Raw genomic sequence first — 24,068 nt, forward strand, 5'->3', positions numbered from 1 at the left:
GTAATCCAACTCAAATACAAGTCATGACTGATCTTAATAGGCTAGCTGTAGTGAGGGAAGTTGGCCGAAAGCTATTTCAGTACGAAGGGCAACCTCTGGCGCGGCAGAAAAACCCGTAAGTTCAATGCCCAGAAAACTGAAGTAGGTTTCAAATTGCTTCTCTAAGTAATCCAACTCAAATACAAGTCATGACTGATCTTAATAGGCTAGCTGTAGTGAGGGAAGTTGGCCGAAAGCTATTTTAGTAAGAAGGGCAACCTCTGGCGCGGCGGAAAAACCCGTAAGTTCAATGCCCAGAAAACTGAAGTAGGTTTCAAATTGCTTCTCTAAGTAATCCAACTCAAATACGTCATGACTCATCTTAATAGGCTAGCTGTAGTGAGGGAAGTTGGCCGAAAGCTATTTCAGTAGGAAGGGCAACCTCTGGCGCGGCGGAAAAACCCGTAAGTTCAATGCCCAGAAAACTGAAGTAGGTTTCAAATTGCTTCTCTAAGTAATCCAACTCAAATACAAGTCATGACTGATCTTAATAGGCTAGCTGTAGTGAGGGAAGTTGGCCGAAAGCTATTTCAGTAGGAAGGGCAACCTCTGGCGCGGCGGAAAAACCCGTAAGTTCAATGCCCAGAAAACTGAAGTAGGTTTCAAATTGCTTCTCTAGGTAATCTAACTCAAATACAAGTCATGACTGATCTTAATAGGCTAGCTGTAGTGAGGGAAGTTGGCCGAAAGCTATTTCAGTAGGAAGGGCAACCTCTGGCGCGGCGGAAAAACCCGTAAGTTCAATGCCCAGAAAACTGAAGTAGGTTTCAAATTGCTTCTCTAAGTAATCCTACTCAAATACAAGTCATGACTGATCTTAATAGGCTAGCTGTAGTGAGGGAAGTTGGCCGAAAGCTATTTTAGTAAGAAGGGCAACCTCTGGCGCGGCGGAAAAACCCGTAAGTTCAATGCCCAGAAAACTGAAGTAGGTTTCAAATTGCTTCTCTAAGTAATCCTACTCAAATACAAGTCATGACTGATCTTAATAGGCTAGCTGTAGTGAGGGAAGTTGGCCGAAAGCTATTTCAGTACGAAGGGCAACCTCTGGCGCGGCGGAAAAACCCGTAAGTTCAATGTCCAGAAAACTGAAGTAGGTTTCAAATTGCTTCTCTAAGTAATCCTACTCAAATACAAGTCATGACTGATCTTAATAGGCTAGCTGTAGTGAGGGAAGTTGGCCGAAAGCTATTTCAGTACGAAGGGCAACCTCTGGCGCGGCGGAAAAACCCGTAAGTTCAATGCCCAGAAAACTGAAGTAGGTTTCAAATTGCTTCTCTAAGTAATCCAACTCAAATACAAGTCATGACTGATCTTAATAGGCTAGCTGTAGTGAGGGAAGTTGGCCGAAAGCTATTTTAGTAAGAAGGGCAACCTCTGGCGCGGCGGAAAAACCCGTAAGTTCAATGCCCAGAAAACTGAAATAGGTTTCAAATTGCTTCTCTAAGTAATCCAACTCAAATACAAGTCATGACTGATCTTAATAGGCTAGCTGTAGTGAGGGAAGTTGGCTGAAAGCTATTTCAGTAGGAAGGGCAACCTCTGGCGCGGCGGAAAAACCCGTAAGTTCAATGCCCAGAAAACTGAAGTAGGTTTCAAATTGCTTCTCTAAGTAATCCAACTCAAATACAAGTCATGACTGATCTTAATAGGCTAGCTGTAGTGAGGGGAGTTGGTCGAAAGCTATTTCAGTAGGAAGGGCAACCTCTGGCGCGGCGGAAAAACCCGTAAGTTCAATGCCCAGAAAACTGAAGTAGGTTTCAAATTGCTTCTCTAAGTAATCCAACTCAAATATAAGTCATGAATGATCTTAATAGGCTAGCTGTAGTGAGGGAAGTTGGCTGAAAGCTATTTCAGTAGGAAGGGCAACCTCTGGCGCGGCGGAAAAACCCGTAAGTTCAATGCCCAGAAAACTGAAGTAGGTTTCCAATTGCTTCTCTAAGTAATCCAACTCAAATACAAGTCATGACTGATCTTAATAGGCTAGCTGTAGTGAGGGAAGTAGGCCGAAAGCTATTTCAGTACGAAGGGCAACCTCTGGCGCGGCGGAAAAACCCGTAAGTTCAATGCCCAGAAAACTGAAGTAGGTTTCAAATTTCTTCCCTTATTCTTCCGACTCAAATATAAGTCATGAATTATCATAATACATTTATGAAGTACTGATGAATTATGAATTGAGATGAAAAGGAAATAAAAAAAAAGAGGGAAGGAAGAAAGGGTCGTGGGAACCAAGCCTGCCATAATGGATGTGGGCAAAACCCACCTGATGAGCTCTTTGGTAAGAGCGAAACCCTTATGTATGTCACTTTGGTAGTGGTATGTATGAATTGATTAATTTTTATATATTTATTCATATATATATATGTATATATATATATATATATATATATATATATATATATATATATATATATATATATATATATATATATATATATATATATATATATATATATATATATATATATATATATATGACATATTCACACACACATGGCATTCTGGTAGAAGGGAGTGTATAATTAGAATCCCATTGAATGTTAAGTGTTGGCCTTCAAATGGCGATGCTTACAGCTCCATCTATTATGAGATGGCCGTAGCTCCTCTCCTTCTGAACAATGTGTGTTCCATCAAATCATTCCGTATGAGAGGGTTTCTGGTCGTGGACATCAATATAGTGTTGGTTTACCCAGAGGAAATATGTGAATCACGACACCCTGAAGATGTACGCAAGCCAGCAGAAATCGGGTGTCAATGAACGAACATTATATTGATATCCATGACGAGAAACCCTCTCATACAGAATGATTTGATGGAACACACATTGTTCAGAAGGAGAGGAACGAAGGCCAGCTCATGATAGATGGAGCTGTAAGCATCGCCATTTAAAGGCCAACACTTAACATTCAATGGGATTCTAGTCATACACTCCCTTCAAGATGAAAGCAATATGGATAATCTCTGTGGTGGTGTATGTGCCTGCTTATGTGTCTAAGTGTGTAAGCACATGTGTAAGTGTGTATAGTAAATAATCAACAATTATCCTCTTCTTAATCTAGGGATTTTTTAAATTTGTAATAGTTTAAATTTCCAATTTCTAGTTTTATATAGAATATATTTTTAAAATATTCAGTTATAATTTTTGTAGAACCTCATACATAAAATGAGTCTAAAGTGTATATTAATCTACAGATTGGTGATGGTGTGAGATTTTTGTCTGATCGCTCACAGCAAACCAACCTAGTATGGGTGACCCTGACTAGTATAGCTATGCAATATGTTCTAGCCACTGTAGATTGGTGATGGTGGGAGATTTTCATCTGATCGCTCACCGCAAGCGAACCTATAGTGCATCGAATGGTTTATGTGATAGTGAGTATTTCATAATTTCAGATTGGAAGTTGAGAAACTTGTACAGTTTCTGAAAACATTTGACAGATGTTGGAATAAGATTCAGAAGTTTTCAGAATCCAAGTCCTTAAATCAGATTTAGGGTTGTGATGGCCGATGTGGTAACGTCCCTGACTGCTGAACGCCAGACTGCAGTTCGAGTACCGCTCAAGCTCGTTAGTTTCTTTGGTCCCTGTAACCTAACCATTCTTGAGAGCTAAGGATGGGGGGTTTGGGGAGGCTAACCTACAGGTCTATCTGCTGAGTCATCAGCAGCCATTGCCTGACCCTCCTTGGTCCTAGCTTTGGGTGGGGAGGGGGCTTGGGCGCTGATTATATGCATATATATAGTCACTCTCTAGGGCATTGTCCTGCTTGATAGGGCAATGTCACTGTCTCTTTCCTCTGTCATCGTGAGTGACCTTTAAATGTCTTTTCTGTCTGTATCTAGAGACATTTTACAGATGTTGGAATGAGATTCAGTTTTCTAAATGAATTCCTTGATTTCTTTTACCTTAATGTAGACTTTATATATATATATATATATATATATATATATATATATATATATATATATATATATATATATATATATATATATATATATATATATATACATACATACCAAAAAAATGGGTAATCCAGTTTCTATGAAACCAATATATTGGTTTTAATTTCCCTTATCAACAAAATTGGAAACCTTACTGTATGCTGAATAAAAGTAAAAGAAAAAAAATCTAAGGAAATAACATCCCCTGATAAAGTATATGGAAAAGGGCGCCCTTCAGCAACTGCTAAATTCGCTGCCTTTTTTTTCAATTTATCCTTATATTTTCCATCTCATGAGAAAATTCCCTGTGGTTTATTTCCAGTCTAAACACACTCAAAAATCGTTCATAATTTTTCTCAAATTTTATTGCATAAAACAAACTTAAAATAAGTTTGATGGAGCATATTCATCATCTCTTTCCAAAACAATTTTTTTTTTTGCACACATTCGCCATCTGCTTCAAACATGCAAATTAAGCAGTAATTTGCAAGAGGATATTGCAATATTTCGAAATAGACGAGAACAAAAGAAAAAAGGAACTTGAACAAAAAGGGAAAATAAAAAATACTCACCAAACTAATTGGTCTCCCCGGCCCCAAATCTCATAATCTAACTCAACTAACTGGATGAAAAACAAGAGAGAAAAGTCAGTTCCAGACGTTGCCCCATCAAGCAGGTCAATGCCCTAGAGACTGACCATATATACATAATATAAGCGCCCAATCCCCCTCTCCCCCCCCACAACGCTAGGGCCAAATATAATTATTATTATTATTATTATTTTTATTATTATTATTATTATTGTTGTTATTACTATTATTATTATTGACTGCTAATGACATAGCAGACAGACCTATAGGCTCCCCCCCCCCCAACCTTAGCTCATAAGGATGGTGAGATTGTAGCGACCAAAGAAACAAACGAGTTTGAGCGAGACTCGAACCCCATTCTGGAGATCGCCAGTCAGGGAAATTACCACTCAGACCAGTATTTCTTGTTGTGTCAGCAGAATTAGCAGTGACAGCAGTAGCCCTGGTTTCAATACCTCTCCTTATAAGACTTCTGTGATTGTTCTGTCGTGTTCAGTGACTGGGACTCTTCCATTGTGGCGTTAACCAAGGTCTACAGAGTCCTTGGTGTCAAGGACTCTTCCATTGTAGCATTAACCAAGGTCTACAGAGTCCTTGGTGTCAAGGACTCTTCCATTGTGGCGTTAACCAAGGTCTACAGCGTCCTTGGTGTCAAGGACTCTTCCATTGTAGCATTAACCAAGGTCTACAGAGTCCTTGGTGTCAAGGACTCTTCCATTGTGGCATTAACCAAGGTCTAGAGAGTCCTTGGTGTTAACTTGACCTTAGAATGGTCACGAAATGTGCTACTGTTCGCTAAGTCTTCTTGTGTTTATTCAGACTCTCATTTGACTGTAGTTACATTTCGTCCTCATCTTAATCACTGGTTTTTAGTTATCTATTTCCGTGTTTCATGTTAATCTATTTACCTTTTCATCTACTTTCATTCTATAATAGAATCTAAACTTTTATTTTGAAATATCGGTTTTTATTTTTTTTAATATTACCATACAAAAAAATATTTGAAATGTTGAATGTGTGTTCGAATCGAAACAGAGACCCAATTTGAAAATGGGTAAATATTGAAGATACTCCCGGAGGCAATTAAAGGTTTAAAGGTCGCTCATGAGTGGTTAGAGTTCTCTTGCTTGAGGGTACACTCGGACACACTATTCTATCTTATTTCTTCCACTTGTTCTGTTAAAGTTTTTTTTATAGTTTATATAGGTAATATTAATTTTAATGTTGTCACTGTTCTCAAAATATTTAATTTTACTTTATTTTATTATTATTATTTATTCATTATTTATTTTTCCCTGTTTGCTTTCATCACTGGGCTATTTTTCCTGTTGGGGCCCCTGGGCTTATAGCATCCTGCTTTTCCAACTAGGGTTGTAGCTTAACAAGTAATAATAATAATAATAATAATAATAATAATAATAATAATAATAATAATAATAATAATAATAATAATAATAAAGTGTTTTAATGTTCAAACCTTCATGTTTATGTGGAATGTTATTTTACTGCTTTGTTACCTGATATTATATCAAGGCTATATTTCCTAAAACAAAAACTTGGCTTTTCAACCATTGTAAAATTTACTCTGTTCTAAATGTTCGATTAGTATGTTGCATTTCATAATATATATATATATATATATATATATATATATATATATATATATATATATATATATATATATATATATATATATATATATATATATATATATATATATATATATATATAATCATCCTAATTATTTGTGGAATTCGGTGAGAAAATTCCAGATGAAATTTGACTAATTACAAGTGGAATTCGTCTAATGAATTTCATATGAAATTTGAACAGTATGAAATTGTTAGAGACGACTGGCGAAATCTAACCGAGGCCCTTTGCGTCAACGGGCGTAGGAGATGATGATGATGATGATGATAAAATGGTTTTTATGCTACATCAGCAATTGGCCAAAGTACCAGACCTCTATAGAACTTGGAAATACTTATTTTGATACGTGGCCACAACTAATGAAAATCAATGGAATTCATATTTACTTGTAAGAGCCAATTGCCATTCGGATCACATAATACGTACTCACATATCAAGAGTTCAGGAAAAGCTTTTTTAAAGAAAAATCTGTGGATGATTTTGAAATGTGAAGGAGTTGGTGTAAAGATAAAGTTACAAAAACCACCAAAAAAAATATATATTAATATCATAAAAGACGAAAATAACGCATCTTCCTTTCACGTGAAGGATGACAAAAATAACGTTAAGGTTTGTAATAGTCTACCATAGGTATTTCCCGTCCAATACATTTTCTGTAAATAATTAATTATGTTACGTTTTCTATGAGTTCAAAGCATCCTGGACATACAAGGACTATGCTACTGTGCAATATATGGGGCGAACTACAATGAGATCGAATTGTAAAATTATATCACAATATCAATTTCATTGTTTCTGTTTTTTTTCATCCTCAATTTCAGGGGAACACAGAAATCTATATAAATGCCAAAGGGATACAGAAGAACAAAACATTTTTTTTCGTGGACCTTATCATGGTTATCCCTATCTCACACACACACACACACACTAACTATATATATATATATATATATATATATATATATATATATATATATATATATATATATATATATATATATATATATATATATATAGATAGATAGGCAGAACATGTAGGCCTAATGAGAACGACAGATAATATATGGACAAAACGAATACCAGGGGAAGGAAGAAAAGACGATGGATTGACGATCTGAGAAAATTAGCGGGTATAAATTAAGTGATTTGAAATGTTATGGCATCCTAACATCGAAGGTCAATGACGCCGATATTTTTTTGTTGTAAAGAAAAAAAAAGTATTCAATTTAAAATCAAAAATATGAATTGACAAAATGAAAAAAATTGCTGGTAAAGGCTGGCATAGAGACCATAAACAGACAGTAGTGGTAGGACATATGGTCTGAGGCCTTTGTCCTGCAGTGAACTAGCAATGGTTGATGATGATGATATATGGGTATTACGGATTACAACAGGATCCTTCTTTACGACCATTAATCAAATAACAAGTCACCATTATTCCACACTGATGTCCTTCAAAAGTCCTACATTTCAAGGTTTAGGGACGCTCATGAATGACAAAGACAAGAGACAGTGACATTGCCCTTGCAAGCAGGACAATGCCCTAGAGACTGGCCTTTCTATATATATATATATATATATATATATATATATATATATATATATATATATATATATATATATATATATATATATATATTATAAATATACACACATACATATATATATATATACAGTATATATATATATATATATATATATATATATATATATATATATATATATATATATATATATATATATATATATATATATATATATATATATACACACACATGTGTGTGTTCAGGACCAAAGACCCCTCTCCACCCAAACTAAGACCAGGGAGGGTCACGCAATGGCTGCTGATGACTAAGCAGGTAGACCTATAGGCTCCACCAAACCCCTCCCCCATCCCTCACAAGGATGGTAAGAATGCAGACACTAAAGGAACTAACAAGTTTAAGCAGGACTCGAACCCCAGTCTAGGAAACACCAGGCAGACCCGTTACCAATAGGCCACAACATTTCCCCTTTAGATAAAGGCTACTCTAGATTGGTTTGATATTGTTAATTAACTAAACCCGTATAATCACATTAGCCTTATTATGTACCAGGAAGATATTACTATTACTTATTAACACTGAACTTCATTTGTGCTGATTATCAACTATTCAATTTGTCAAGCAAAAATTGTGTACTGTATTGCCAATGAATGAAATATTTAACATGAACATTTTAATAGACTAATGTACGTTTTCAATTCAAAAGGTGGGAGTGAAAAATAAAAATGGCAAAATACAGTATGGTCTTGAGCTTATGAAATATAGCAAACATCAGAGAAAATTTATGTTTAATATTACTGTATTTAACTCTATTCTCGTGGACACTATTTATAACTGTACTTTTTGTAGAAATATCTTTAAGTGTCCTAACATATGATTTCATTACTTCTGAACTTTTGACAGAATCAAAAGCTTTCTCATACTCTACAAATGCCATAATTAATAATATTAATTATAACATTATAACATTCAAACTGCACAATTTACACTGCCTTAAGCCCTGTCCACACGATAGAGCATGCCCGACAGGCAAACAGTAATACCAGACCACAATAGTTGGAAAGAATGAGGGCTAATGACGTCAGAAGCGGGAAAACCACAGACAGGGATCTGGCATCATATAGTGTTACCAGATCCCTGCCTTTAGTTTTCCCGCGTCTGACGTCATCAACCCTCATTTTCACTAACTATTGTGGCCTGGTATCACTGTTTGCCCGTCGGGCATGCTCGATTGTGTGGACACGGCTTTACTCCTTAACTTCTTGACAACAGTTCCGTCCAAAAGTGTAAGTTTACGATTCAATAACTGACCTAATGATGTCATAAAGGCTTATTCAATTTTACGATCGGTCAAACCTACGTGTTATTTTTGGCATTGTAAGCATAGTGTCGTATTGCAGAAAAAGGGGGCTCAAGGCAGGTAAAAAGGTTTACTCAAATAGAAATGACTTATTATACGATTTCCTTCATTGTAAACACTAACTCAAAGATTTCATTAGACAACTTCTGAAGTATCACCTTTTTTATGATTATATTATTATTGAAAGTAATAGTGCTATGTTATAAACCGTACTATGCTAGTACAGCCCTAGTTAGAAAAGAAGGGTGCTACAAGTCCAAGGGCTCCAATATATTTGGATATATGAAAGAAATAATTGTTTTTGTGTTTCCAATTATTTGTAGAAGACTCTTTAACTATGGTAAGCAGCTTTTCTAGGAGAAGGACACTTCAAAATCAAACCAATGTTCTCTAGTCTTGGGTAGTGCCATAGCCACTGTGCCATGGTCTTCCACTGTCTTGGGTTAGAGTCCTCTTACTTGAGGGTACACTTGGGCACACCATTCTATCTTAATTCTCTTACTCTTGTTTTGTTAAAGTTTTTTTATAGTTTATATAGAAAATATTTATATTAATGTTGTCACCGTTCTTGAAATATTTCATTTTTCCTTGTTTCCTTTCTTCACTGGGCTCTTTTCCCTGTTGGGGCCTCTGGGCCTATAGCATCCTGCTTTTCCAACTAGGATTGTAGCTTAGCAAGTAGTAGTAGTAGTAGTAGTAATAAAAGACAAATATATAATTCATATAAGGGGTCAAATGTGGTAACAATAACACAAAATCAACTAAATTTCCGATAATTCCATTGCCATTGACAGGTAGGATGGCGGGTAAAATGAAACTAAAATATATCCAATAATTAGAATAAATAAACAATTGTAATGTGCTGAGAACGTTCGACATGTGGATTTTGTGCACACTTCTGATGTTGGACAGCAAGACGGAAGAGAAGAAGCAGGTTAGGCAGCAAAGACCAGCTTAGTATTGAGAGAGAGAGAGAGAGAGAGAGAGAGAGAGAGAGAGAGAGAGAGAGAGAGAGAGAGAGAGAGAGAGAGAGAGAGAGAGAGAGAGAATATCCAGTTTCTCTCGTTTTTTTCTTTTGACGAAGGAAAACCAACTTTATGAGTAGCCTTGATGTTATTCATAAATAAAACTTAAGACTGCGAGAATCCAAAAAAAAAAAAAAAAAAAAAAGAAGAAGAAAAAGTCTTATTCATCATTAATCTATTCTCTTTATATATATAATTTTCAAGTTAAAATTCACAATATATAATTCCATACACTACCATAATGACAGGCCTTTTCCCACCTCTTTATAGCGGGCTACACTATCCTAATTTCTTTATCACATCAGGAAATCAAGACGGAAAACAAAATTATTGTTGTTATATTTCAACACAACCCGACACCTTCATTTGACAACTATACTGGTAATTAACTTTTTGGTTATATTTATTTAACTTGAAGAAAGCTTATTCTATTTTAAAATGCATAATTTAGTTGGTGCAAACATTTTTCCTTAATTTATAACGTATAAGAAATTGTAAAATTCTAACCATACGTACATGATTGTTGAAAAATTCACCACTATACTCATTTTTTTGTTTTTGAGGCGCATTTTCACTGACTCGCAGCGGTGCCCTTTTAGCTCGGAAAAGTTTCCTGCTATCTGATTGGTTAGAATTACCTTGTCCAACCAATCAGCGACCAGGAAACTTTTCCGAGCTAAAAGGGCACCCCTGCCTGTCGGTGCAAATCTGCCTCACTAAAAAGAGTTGACTATAGCTACTAACCTGGTATTATGTAGAACGTAAGGACATACCCATGTCGACTTCATAAAACATCTAACATATTTCATTTAAGTCAACTTGGGACAATCTTGTAATAAGACTTCCCTAGTAGGGTTAGGTTAGATAGGTCTTCTATACGATGATAGGCTACACACGTTAACAATATGCCTTTTCACACCATGGCATTAAATCACTACGATATGTCATCGTGTTTTCAAATTATCTTGCGTATTAGCCTCGTCTCTTTGAAAATTGCACTATTTGTATATAATTAAAATAAAAATAAAATTTTCATATTCTTCAACCACACATCAAGTGACGCCATACACATAATATCTAGATTAAGTCTTAATTTGTCACAGAAACTCTCTACATCTTACATTTTTGTATAGCTATTGCTATGACAACCATACACTGCATGAACGATAATAGTTCAAGAAATGACATGGAAATAACCCAAAATAATTGGTGTCAAACACTAATAAAAGAAACAACGGTCGGTGGCACTGGCAGCACTAAGTAAGTAGCAATGTTTACATGATGGGATGGATCATGGATGATCGGCAACCGCCAACGCCAACCCAGGGGGGTTATTATTACCAGATTATTTCCACTGGATTATCATACATGAACCTTAAAATTATCGTTTTTCAAACCAAAATGATTGTACACACTTTGAACAAGATTATTAAGGAGTAACACGTATAGCTTATTTCAAGGTATTTTAGAATAATTGCTCAATCAAACACACACACACATACATTGTATATACCCAAGGTAAGTATCGTACATCGTACTGGACCCAAAATAATCGTAGATGTACGATAATTATCGTACGAATGGCAACCGCCAGCGGCCAACCGTCGCCTGTTTTCAAAAGTGCATATTCATTGTGGGTCAAATAAATGCAGCGGAATTATTATCCTTCTTTTTCATCATCTAATGAACCTTGGTATCTTACGAGGCTCACGTATTAGAAGAAACTTTACATGAAAACGATAAAGTAAAATTTGGAAATAAAATCGCCTGAAATTATATGAAAATTAGACTATATACCAATTTAGTGAGATCGGTGAAACTATGGATTTAGTAGATGTGAGAATGAAGCCTTCAGAAGGATATTGGGAGTTAAATGGCAGGACAGTATTTGAAATGAAACTATGATAGAGAGATTACACGAGTGCCATATGTGGATGAGATCATGATGAGGGGGAAATGGAAATGGTTTGGGCGTGCTCTTCTCATTCCACAATAGTGAGTTGAAAGGATACAGAACTATGGAAGAACATTCTACTATTATATCCACTCCTACCATTACGTTCACCTTTGAAACCTAGGTCTAGATATTTTCACTATTGTTTCTCCTGCTTCCCACAAAACACACTTCAACTGTAATTCTAGTGTGAAATATTTTTTGTAACTTAAGAAATTGCAATTCCTTCATTTTTGTGACATATTATCTAAAAACATTTAATGGAATTCAGGTTTCTCCAGAAAAATTTATTTCCCTCTTGGATGGTAATTACTTACTCTTATTGGTGCGTAAATTAGGTTTATCAGCTTATGGTTATTACATATAGCTTTAAAAAAGAATCACAGTTCAGTATTTCTAGATACCTGCTATTTTTCACCTCTGTCTGCTCTGATTTCTCGTGCACGACATAGTTCGGTTATTACTTTACTCTTCTTTTGCGTGTAGGAGGCATTAATCTCTCAAAGACTTGACTCAAATTTAACGTATGTAGCCTTCTTTGGGTTTTCTGCTACCCTAAGATATCTTTGGAGAATATAATAGGTATATGATGACAATTCCTAATAACACCTTCCGCAAATCCTCAATATTTTCCCAGGAGATTACGTACAATAACAAGTCTCAAATATCAATAAAGGAAGAAATTCTAGACGCCAAGTCTTCATACAGAACAGTGATCTAGATGACTTTTGAACTGTGATCTGCAGTGTATTAAAATAATCAGCTGTAAACATAGAAAAACTGCATTTTACGTTGAATTGTGATCCCTTGAAAAATACAATAAACAAACAGTTGATGGGAGGTATGGAGAAAGAAAATAAACGACCACACAAAGACATTAGTATTTATTCCATATTATAAGTTGAAACTTCAACACGTCAGAAGAAGCATTGTTTTGACACATGTTATTGATAAAAATCTTTGCCAGATTATTTAACCTTTATCTTAAACAGACACTTTCATAGATTTTAAAATAATGTTATATTTACTAAAGACATTCACATATCTTATTATAAAACACGAGACTAGCCTAAACATCTTAGAAATAATCTAATAATTAAAAGGGAAAAGTAACAATAAAGATTATAAAGCAGTGAAACTATATGATTAAAACATAACTAAATTTTCAGTAACATCTAATGCAAGATATTGGAGAAAATAGCATGAATCACATTAAAAAACACCTAAATGCATTTACCCGTAAGCATCTTTAACAACAGATACCATATAATATTCATGTCATATCCCGTAAATGTCAAAAATCAAATTCACCTCGATTAAGAGGACGATTAGGTAGGCCTATGCAATTCCTGTGGTGCCAATGAAAAAGACAAACCAACTGGGTCTAGGTTATAAGAATCCAGTGCTCCTGGCCTTAATAGCGACGAGGAAGGCCTAAGCAAACCTGTAAACCAAGAGTCTAATAAGTCTCGAGGCCTTTGGTTAGCCCAAAACGAAGCTCGTGACAGCAGGATTGTATCGTAGGAAGATGTGCGATGTGTTGGGGCCAATCGCCTGCCACGGTCAGATACCATTTGTGATGTAGAACTGCTGCTATGTTCCTCTCTTGGCCTTGAAACTGGACAATCAGATACCATTTGAGCTCTAGAACTGCTGCTATGTTCCTGTCTTGGCCTTGAAACTGGACAATCAGATACCATTTGAGCTCTAGAACTGCTGCTATGTTCCTCTCTGTGCCTTGAAACCGGACAATCAGATACCATTTGCGCTATAAAACTGCTGCTATGTTCCTCTCTTGGCCTTGAAACTGGACAATCAGATACCATTTGAGCTCTAGAACTGCTGCTATGTTCCTCTCTGTGCCTTGAAACTGGACAATCAGATACCATTTGCGCTATAAAACTGCTGCTATGTTCCTCTCTTGGCCTTGAAACTGGACAATCAGATACCATTTGAGCTCTAGAACTGCTGCTATGTTCCTCTCTGTGCCTTGAAACTGGACAATCAGATACCATTTGCGCTATAAAACTGCTGCTATGTTCCTCTCTTGGCCTTGAAACCAGACAATCAGATACCATTTGAGCTCTAGAACTGCTGCTATGTTCCTCTCTTGGCCATGAAACTGGACCATGAGATACCATTTGCGCTCCAAAACTACTGCTATGTTCCTCTCTTGGCCTTGAAACCGGACAATCAGATACCATTTGCACTCTTAAACTACTGCTATGCTCCTCTCTAGGTCTTGAAACCGGACAATCAGATAACATTTGCGCCCTAAAACTGCTGCAATGTTCCTCTCTGTGCCTTGAAACTGGACAATCAGATACCATTTGAGCTCTTGGACTGCTGCTATGTTCCTCTCTTGGCCATGAAACTGGACAATCTGATACCATTTGCGCTCCAAAACTGCTGCTATTTTCCTCTCTAGGCCTTGAAACCGGACAATCAGATACCATTTGCACTCTTAAACTACTGCTATGCTCCTCTCTAGGTCTTGAAACCGGACAATCAGATAACATTTGCGCCCTAAAACTGCTGCAATGTTCCTCTCTCGGCCTTGAAACTGGACAATCAGATACCATTTGAGCTCTAGGACTGCTGCTATGTTCCTCTCTTGGCCTTGAAACTGGACAATCTGATACCATTTGCGCTCCAAAACTGCTGCTATTTTCCTCTCTAGGCCTTGAAACTGGACAATCTGATATCATTTGCACTCCAAAACTGCTGCTATGTTCCTGTCTTGGCCTTGAAACTGGACAATCAGATACCATTTGAGCTCTAGAACTGCTGCTATGTTCCTCTCTGTGCCTTGAAACTGGACAATCAGATACCATTTGCGCTATAAAACTGCTGCTATGTTCCTCTCTTGGCCTTGAAACTGGACAATCAGATACCATTTGAGCTCTAGAACTGCTGCTATGTTCCTGTCTTGGCCTTGAAACTGGACAATCAGATACCATTTGAGCTCTAGAACTGCTGCTATGTTCCTCTCTGTGCCTTGAAACCGGACAATCAGATACCATTTGCGCTATAAAACTGCTGCTATGTTCCTCTCTTGGCCTTGAAACTGGACAATCAGATACCATTTGAGCTCTAGAACTGCTGCTATGTTCCTCTCTGTGCCTTGAAACTGGACAATCAGATACCATTTGCGCTATAAAACTGCTGCTATGTTCCTCTCTTGGCCTTGAAACTGGACAATCAGATACCATTTGAGCTCTAGAACTGCTGCTATGTTCCTCTCTGTGCCTTGAAACTGGACAATCAGATACCATTTGCGCTATAAAACTGCTGCTATGTTCCTCTCTTGGCCTTGAAACCAGACAATCAGATACCATTTGAGCTCTAGAACTGCTGCTATGTTCCTCTCTTGGCCATGAAACTGGACCATGAGATACCATTTGCGCTCCAAAACTACTGCTATGTTCCTCTCTTGGCCTTGAAACCGGACAATCAGATACCATTTGCACTCTTAAACTACTGCTATGCTCCTCTCTAGGTCTTGAAACCGGACAATCAGATAACATTTGCGCCCTAAAACTGCTGCAATGTTCCTCTCTGTGCCTTGAAACTGGACAATCAGATACCATTTGAGCTCTTGGACTGCTGCTATGTTCCTCTCTTGGCCATGAAACTGGACAATCTGATACCATTTGCGCTCCAAAACTGCTGCTATTTTCCTCTCTAGGCCTTGAAACCGGACAATCAGATACCATTTGCACTCTTAAACTACTGCTATGCTCCTCTCTAGGTCTTGAAACCGGACAATCAGATAACATTTGCGCCCTAAAACTGCTGCAATGTTCCTCTCTCGGCCTTGAAACTGGACAATCAGATACCATTTGAGCTCTAGGACTGCTGCTATGTTCCTCTCTTGGCCTTGAAACTGGACAATCTGATACCATTTGCGCTCCAAAACTGCTGCTATTTTCCTCTCTAGGCCTTGAAACTGGACAATCTGATATCATTTGCACTCCAAAACTGCTGCTATGTTCCTCTCTTGGCCTTGAAACTGGACAATCAGATAACATTTGAGCTCTAGGATTGCTGCTATGTTCCTCTCTTGGCCTTGAAACTGGACAATCTGATATCATTTGCACTCCAAAACTGCTGCTATGTTCCTCTCTTGGCCTTGAAACTGGACAATCAGATAACATTTGAGCTCTAGGACTGCTGCTATGTTCCTCTCTTGGCCTTGAAACCGGACAATCAGATACCATTTGCACTCTTAAACTACTGCTATGCTCCTCTCTAGGTCTTGAAACCGGACAATCAGATAACATTTGCGCCCTAAAACTGCTGCAATGTTCCTCTCTCGGCCTTGAAACTGGACAATCAGATACCATTTGAGCTCTAGGACTGCTGCTATGTTCCTCTCTTGGCCTTGGAACTGGACAATCTGATACCATTTGCGCTCCAAAACTGCTGCTATGTTCCTCTCTTGGCCTTGAAACTGGACAATCTGATATCATTTGCACTCCAAAACTGCTGCTATGTTCCTCTCTTGGCCTTGAAACTGGACAATCAGATAACATTTGAGCTCTAGGATTGCTGCTATGTTCCTCTCTTGGCCTTGAAACTGGACAATCTGATACCATTTGCGCTCCAAAACTGCTGCTATGTTCCTCTCTTGGCCTTGAAACTGGACAATCTGATATCATTTGCACTCCAAAACTGCTGCTATGTTCCTCTCTTGACCTTGAAACTGGACAATCAGATAACATTTGAGCTCTAGGACTGCTGCTATGTTCCTCTCTTGGCCTTGAAACCGGACAATCAGATACCATTTGCACTCTTAAACTACTGCTATGCTCCTCTCTAGGTCTTGAAACCGGACAATCAGATAACATTTGCGCCCTAAAACTGCTGCAATGTTCCTCTCTCGGCCTTGAAACTGGACAATCAGATACCATTTGAGCTCTAGGACTGCTGCTATGTTCCTCTCTTGGCCTTGAAACTGGACAATCTGATACCATTTGCGCTCCAAAACTGCTGCTATGTTCCTCTCTTGGCCTTGAAACTGGACAATCTGATATCATTTGCACTCCAAAACTGCTGCTATATTCCTCTCTCGGCCTTGAAACTGGACAATCAGATAACATTTGAGCTCTAGGATTGCTGCTATGTTCCTCTCTTGGCCTTGAAACTGGACAATCTGATACCATTTGCGCTCCAAAACTGCTGCTATGTTCCTCTCTTGGCCTTGAAACTGGACAATCTGATATCATTTGCACTCCAAAACTGCTGCTATGTTCCTCTCTTGACCTTGAAACTGGACAATCAGATAACATTTGAGCTCTAGGACTGCTGCTATGTTCCTCTCTTGACCTTGAAACTGGACAATCTGATACCATTTGTGCTCCAAAACTGCTGCTATGTTCCTCTCTTGGCCTTGAAACTGGACAATGAGATACCATTTGCGCTCTAAAACTACTGCTATCATCCTCTCTTGGTCTTGAAACCAGACAATCTGATACCATTTGTGCCCTAAAACTACTATCATCCTCTCTTGGTCTTGAAACCGGACAATCAGGTACCATTTGAGCTCTAAAACTGCTGCTATCATCCTCTCTTGGTCTTGAAACCAGACAATCAGATACCATTTGAGCTCTAGAACTGCTGCTATATTCCTCACTTGGCCTTGAAACCGGACAATCAGATACCATTTGAGCTCTAGAACTGCTGCTATATTCCTCACTTGGCCTTGAAACCAGACAATCAGATACCATTTGCGCTCTAGAACTGCTGCTATATTCCTCACTTGGCCTTGAAACCGAACAATCAGATACCATTTGCGCTCTAAAACTACTGCTATCATCCTCTCTTGGTCTTGAAACTGGCCAATCAGATACCATTTGAGCTCTAAAACTGCTGCTATGATCCTCTCTTGGTCTTGAAACTGGCCAATCAGATAACATTTGTGCTCTAAAACTGCTGCTATGTTCCCCTCTTGGCATTGAGGCCGGACAATCTGATACCGTTTGCGCTCTAGAACTGCTGCTATGTTCTTCTCTTAGCCTTGAAACTGGACGATCAGATACCATTTGCGCTCTAAAACTGCTGCTATGTTCCTCTCTTGGCCTTGAAACTGGACAATTTGAAACCATTTGCGCTCTAGAAACTGCTGCTATGTTCCTCTCTTGGCCTTGAAACTGGACAATCTGATACCATTTGCGCTCTAAAACTGCTATGTTCCTCTCTTGGCCTTGAAACTGGACAATCTGATACCATTTGCACTCCAAAACTGCTGCTATGTTCCTCTCTTGGCCTTGAAACTGGACAATCTGATACCATTTGCGCTCCAAAACTGCTGCTGTTCCACTCTTGGCCTTGAAACTGGACAATCTGATACCATTTGCGCTCTAAAACTGCTGCTATGTTCCTCTCTTGGCCTTGAAACTGGACAATCTGATACCATTTGCGCTCTAGGACTGCTGCTATGTTCCTCTCTTGGCCTTGAAACTGGACAATCTGATACCATTTGCGCTCCAAAACTGCTGCTATGTTCCACTCTTGGCCTTGAAACTGGACAATCGGATACCATTTGCGCCCTAGAACTGCTAGTAAGTTCCTCTCTTGGGCCTGAAACCGGACAATCAGACACCATTTGCGCACTAAAACTGCTGCTATGTTCCTCTCTTGGCCTTGAAACCGGACAATCAGATATCATTTGTGCTCTAAAACTGCTATGTTCCTGTCTTGGTCTTGAAACTGGATGATCAGATACCATTTGTGCTCTAGAACTGCTGCTAGGTTCCTCTCTTGGCCTTGAACCCGGACAATCAGACACCATTTGCGCTCTAAAACTGCTGTTATGTTCCTCTCTTGGCCTTGAAACCGGACAATCACACACCATTTGTGATCTAAAACTGCTAATATGTTTCTGTCTTGGTCTTGAAACCGGACGATCAGACACCATTTGCACTCTAGAATTGCTACTATGTTCTTCTCTTCGCCTTGCAAACGGACGGTCAGATGCCATTTGCGCTCTAGAACTGCTGCCAAGTTCCTCTCTTGGTCTTGAAACCATACAATCAGATAACATTTGCGCTCTAAAACTGCTGCTATGTTCCTCTCCTGGCCTTGAAACTGGACAATTACATACCATTTGTGATCTAAAACTGCTGGTATGTTCCTGTCTTGGTCTTGAAACCGGGCGATCAGACACCATTTGCACTCTAGAATTGCTGCTATACTCCTCTCTTCGCCTTACAAATGGACGGCCAGATGCCATTTGGTCCCTAAAACTGCTGCTATCTCTTAACCTTGAAAACGGATGCTCAGATACCACCATTTGCACTCTAAAACTACTGCTATCTCTTGGCCTTGAAAACGGACGGACATATACCATCTCCGCTCTAAAACTGCTACTATCTATTGCCCTTACTGGAAGAGCACGTAATCTTCGTCCACTGGATAGTCTGGTTTTGACATTGTTCGCCCACGTCTTCATCTGGTCAAAGCGGGTTCTTCTCCCCAGAACACCGGTAGGAAAGAGATGATCATTGTTCTGAATACTGGTATCATAGCTAAGCCTGTCATCCATTGGCCAGGTGTTCGTGATCTTTTGGGACTTGCGGGGCTGGTTGCGATCCGTGTCTACCGAGACACAGATCAGGTCATAAGTGGGTCTTTCTGTTTTGTAAGGAGCCACCATTTTAGATTTTCTACGTTGCGTGAAGTCAACCGGACGTCGATGCTCTAAGTTCGTTGTTTCAAATTTTAGATGAATTCAAGATAAGTGTTGTTTGTCCTGAAAGAAAAAATAGGACAATGAAAGATTTTGAAAAATGACATAAAAATAGAAGTCTCCATTAGCCTAAGGTTGCCAGATTGTAAGAATAGAAATCTGGGACACTTGAAATTTCTCAACACATGTAGGCCTATAGATATATATCAACAAACAGCTTGACCAATATATTATAAAATGTTGATATATTCACATTATTGGAAAGCACAAAGGAAGAATTTTAATGGGGGTATAAAGAAAACAAAATGAAAATAATTTGGAAAATTCATAACCAATACAAATGCAAAAATAAAAAAAGGAACTATTTGGCAAATTAGTAATCAATACAAACAATACAGAAACTAAACTAACTTTCTTTACATTTTGAGCATATGAGTATGAATTAACATTTACATATACACAGATTTAACTAAAATCTTTATTCTTTAAATATATATCTGATGGTTTTAATAGGTCCCTGTCTTCTAGCACCTGCCAATAAATTCTCTACATTGAAAATAAAGGTTCCACATGCATTGTTAGATATAGCTTCTTCGGAGGCCACCCATATCCAACTTGTTCCGCTCATCACTTCACTGGATAGGCCTACCATGAGTGAGAATACACGCAGAACATTAGCATCATGAGATGGAAGATAAACTATATAGGCGCCGTTGCAAAGGTTATGCATCATCCCTGAACCTGAGGTTTGTGAATAGTAATGGCAGAAGAGAAGAGCTTACATGGGAGAACTTAACACTAATGAGGCAGTAATAGTTATGAAAACAGGGTTCAATATGATAGAATTTAAAGAAAATTTTAGAAACAGGAATGATAAGGATAGACTTTTTGTGTTGTGTAGGGAGGCACAAGATACTACAGAGAATATTTTGCTGTAATGAATTAAGAAAATTTAGAAACAATGACATAGAACTAATACGTTAAAACTAAATATTGTAAATAGATACAATGGGGGAATGTAAACTGTAATTTTTGTGAAAATGAGTAGGAAGATTTGATACACATTTTTGTTGTTTTGCCAGGAATATAGAAAAGAAAGGAATGAAGTAATTGAGCTACAACAACCATACGAGGAAGACCTAAAGAAAATAGGATTATTCTTATTTAGTGAAACAAATGTAAAAAAAGAAAATTAGAAAGGCCCTTAAAGTTAGAGGTAAAAGTATGTAAACTGCTATCTGTGTAGGGGGTAATGACAATGAATTTCCTGCTGATTACAGCGCGTTGCATCTATTACGCTTCTTCTAGTAGTGTGCCCATAATCACAGTGTTGTGGAGAGAGCAACGAGGAACCTGCAACCTGCCGGAATGCTAAATAAATAGAATTCAACTAAGAATCGTTATAAAGAATTAAAAATATAATATTTTAATGAATAAAATCGGGATAAGGGTGTCTCAGAAAGTTCAATGTGGGGCAGGGGACAAAATCAAATACAATACACGTAAATTGGGGCCATGTTCCGTAAATGACCACCCCACAAAGCCTGATGATTAACTGATAGATTTCATCCACTTTAGGTCACGGTTAGTCTTAATACAAAATATCAATTTACATCGATTTCATAAAAAAAAAAACCGAAATCATTTGGGAAAATACTTCAGCAATTATCAGGACGTGTTAAAGAAGCGGTGTGTATATAAACAATGTGTGTGTGTGTGCAATTTGACTACTTCCAGCGGTGTTTTTAAGTTGTAGTATACCTAAGATGCTGGTATAACGCACACAGTGAAGAAAGAAATCACGTACACATTCTCTCTCTCTCTCTCTCTCTCTCTCTCTCTCTCTCTCTCTCTATATATATATATATATATATATATATATCAAATAAGCCATACATTTTAATACATTAAAGTCTGGATTATCTTAACGACCTCGGGATAAGAGCCCCAGGCGAAATCACTCAAAGACTATAGTATTTGACCAGCAAGGTTTCGAACCCTGGTCCAGGATACTTGTATGACATTGACCTTACAACTCAGCTGAGTAGTAGGGTCAATGGCATACAAGTATCCTGGACCAGGGTTCGAAACCTGACCGGTCAGTAACTATAGTCTTTGAGTGATTTCGCCTGGGGCTCTGATCCCGAGGTCGTTAAGAGAATCCAGACATTAATGTATCAAAAATATATGGCTTATTGGAATATGAAAATCACTTCTAAATGTGCAAAATTTATCATATATATATATATATATATATATATATATATGCAGAAGAACCACAGGGAAAATGAAAATACAAAATATACGCTTAAGTCCTGACTAGTTTCGTGATACTTCTTCATCAGTCCTCTGAAGAAGTATCACGAAACTAGTCAGGACTTAAGCGTATATTTCGTATTTTCATTTTCCCTGTGGTTCTTCTGCATCTGAGCATCACGTTTTCCTGTGATTTTTACGCCATATATATATATATATATATATATATATATATATATATATATATATATATATATGCGGGCGTGGACTGGCACAGAAAGACCATAAACATACGGAAGTGGAAGGACATGCCTACGGCCTTTATTCGGTAGATTTTTTTAATGATAGCTTCGACTTCAAACACACTGAATTCATTCATAGGCAACATCAAGATCTTCCTCAGTTTCATGGATGTCAATCAAATTATTCCTATCATATTTAATCAAGTACACAAACACACGCACTCACCCAGATTGACCGCCCAGTATTTCCGGTCGAGGCCTCTCTGACTCCAGGTCATAGACCTCAAAAAGTAAGTACACAATATCAAATTGTCAAGTGTTGGGGAAGTTTGCTAGAGGGGGGGGGGGAAGCGGGGGGGGAGGGGATGTTATTGTCGCACATGTGAGGAAAACAACAAATGCTTGTTTTAAGCCTCGACCTTTTCTGACCGCGCGCACACAAACACACATTGCCCATAGCTCTTGAGGTCACAGCCCCAAGTTTCTGAGCACTGTAGGGCTGGAGATCTTTATCGAAGTCCCAACAAAACATCGAGATGTAGAAAAGGTCTTCCTAAATTTTGTTGGGACTTCGATAAAGCCTTTGTTTTTTCCGTTTATATATATATATATATATATATATATATATATATATATACGGAAAAAACAAAGGCTTTATCGAAGTCCAAACAAAACGCCGAAATGAACTGTAGAAAATTACCTAAAAAAAAAACGCTACATAAATTTAAGATAACCAAAAGAGACGGATCACAAACAGACGATATGGAAAAGACGCTTAATGAACGTCTGGAGAGGATCTAACGGTAGCCCATAAACCATGACCTTGAGCACTTCGAGAAAAGCCATTAAGAGCAGAAAGGGTGGGACTATCGGATGAAAATCAGATAAGGTGAAGGTTTCCCTCAGGGCCATTTCTTGGGCCCACAACAGTAATATGGGAGTAAATATATCTATCTATCTATCTTAGAGAGAGAGAGAGAGAGAGAGAGAGAGAGAGAGAGAGAGAGAGAGAGAGAGAGAGAGTACAGCTGGTCCACAAAAACGTCTCCAGAATGAGTGAAAAGAATATATTGAATGAACCATGGTCTTTCGCGGTCTTGAGGTAGAGTTCTCTTGCTTGAGGGTACACGCGGGCACCCTATTCTATCTTATTTCTCTTACTCTTGTTTTTTAGTTTTATATTTTGTATAAAAAATATCTATTTTTATGATGTTGATGTTCATACAAAACTTTCAGAGTAGCCTTCCCATTGTTGACTATGTGGTATTTCCGAAGGTAGGTAATATCCGATACTATACATACAGTCATGAATTATTTTTTTATTAAAATGTAAGTACAGTATCTATTGTTAACGTTGCTTTTAAAGTGATCATTTAGGTGTAAAGGTATGAAAAAGCAGATGCCATATGTAACACAGGCTTTGGTTTACATTTTATATTGACAACCAGCAGGTGGTGGAGTAATACTGTTTGTTAAAAATGTATTTAGGAGTTCCATTTGCTTCCTTTTATATGGGCAGGTCACGTGGACAGGTTAAGTTTTTTATGGATTTGGGCAGTTCACATGTTCCATGGTTAGGTACGGGGCTCTGGGCAAGGCCGTCTCACGCTGGTCACGCGGTAGACCTCACTCTCCACCTGGGTAGGCGACATATGGCGGTAGACCTCACGCTATAGTAGCACCCTATTTTCTCTGTTGGAGCCCCTGGGCTTATAGCATTTTGCTTTTCAAACTTGAGTTATAGCTTAGCAAATAATAATAATAATAATAATAATAATAAT

At 37.9% G+C, this 24,068-nt stretch overlaps 2 protein-coding genes across 2 annotated transcripts in view; both read right to left on the bottom strand.

Annotated features, from left to right (window-relative positions):
• Positions 1–12,740: 12,740 nt before the first annotated feature.
• Positions 12,741–18,206, bottom strand: LOC137643347 (coiled-coil domain-containing protein 8 homolog). The gene is made up of 4 exons (XM_068376179.1): positions 17,365–18,206; positions 15,425–16,356; positions 14,175–14,851; positions 12,741–12,839 (listed from the first exon to the last, which is right to left on the bottom strand). Exons 1-4 carry the CDS (start codon positions 18,204–18,206, stop codon positions 12,741–12,743), a joined length of 2,550 nt encoding a protein of 849 aa, XP_068232280.1.
• A 128-nt stretch (positions 18,207–18,334) lies between these two features.
• Positions 18,335–24,068, bottom strand: part of LOC137642281 (uncharacterized) — a 13,033-nt gene continuing 7,299 nt past the window's right edge. The window contains exon 2 of the mRNA XM_068374809.1: positions 18,335–19,852. Within this exon, the coding sequence (XP_068230910.1) occupies positions 18,350–19,756 (1,407 nt within the window). The 5' untranslated portion in view covers positions 19,757–19,852 and the 3' untranslated portion in view covers positions 18,335–18,349. The remainder of the gene's footprint in view (positions 19,853–24,068) is intronic.

Source organism: Palaemon carinicauda, chromosome 6, assembly GCF_036898095.1.
Source record: "Palaemon carinicauda isolate YSFRI2023 chromosome 6, ASM3689809v2, whole genome shotgun sequence".
NCBI lineage: Eukaryota > Metazoa > Arthropoda > Malacostraca > Decapoda > Palaemonidae > Palaemon > Palaemon carinicauda.

Bases quoted from the DNA above. Each gene is read 5' to 3' on its own strand.
- LOC137643347 (XM_068376179.1), bottom strand. From the start codon at position 18,206: ATGGTTTCAAATTGTCCAGTTTCAAGGCCAAGAGAGGAACATAGCAGC. The intron at 16,357-17,364 runs GTCAAGAGAGGA...TCCGGTTTCAAG, and splicing joins TCTGATTGTCCAGTTTCAAG to ACCTAGAGAGGAGCATAGCA. The intron at 12,840-14,174 runs GTATCTGATTGT...AATACACTGCAG, and splicing joins GCAGTTCTAGAGCTCAAATG to ATCACAGTTCAAAAGTCATC.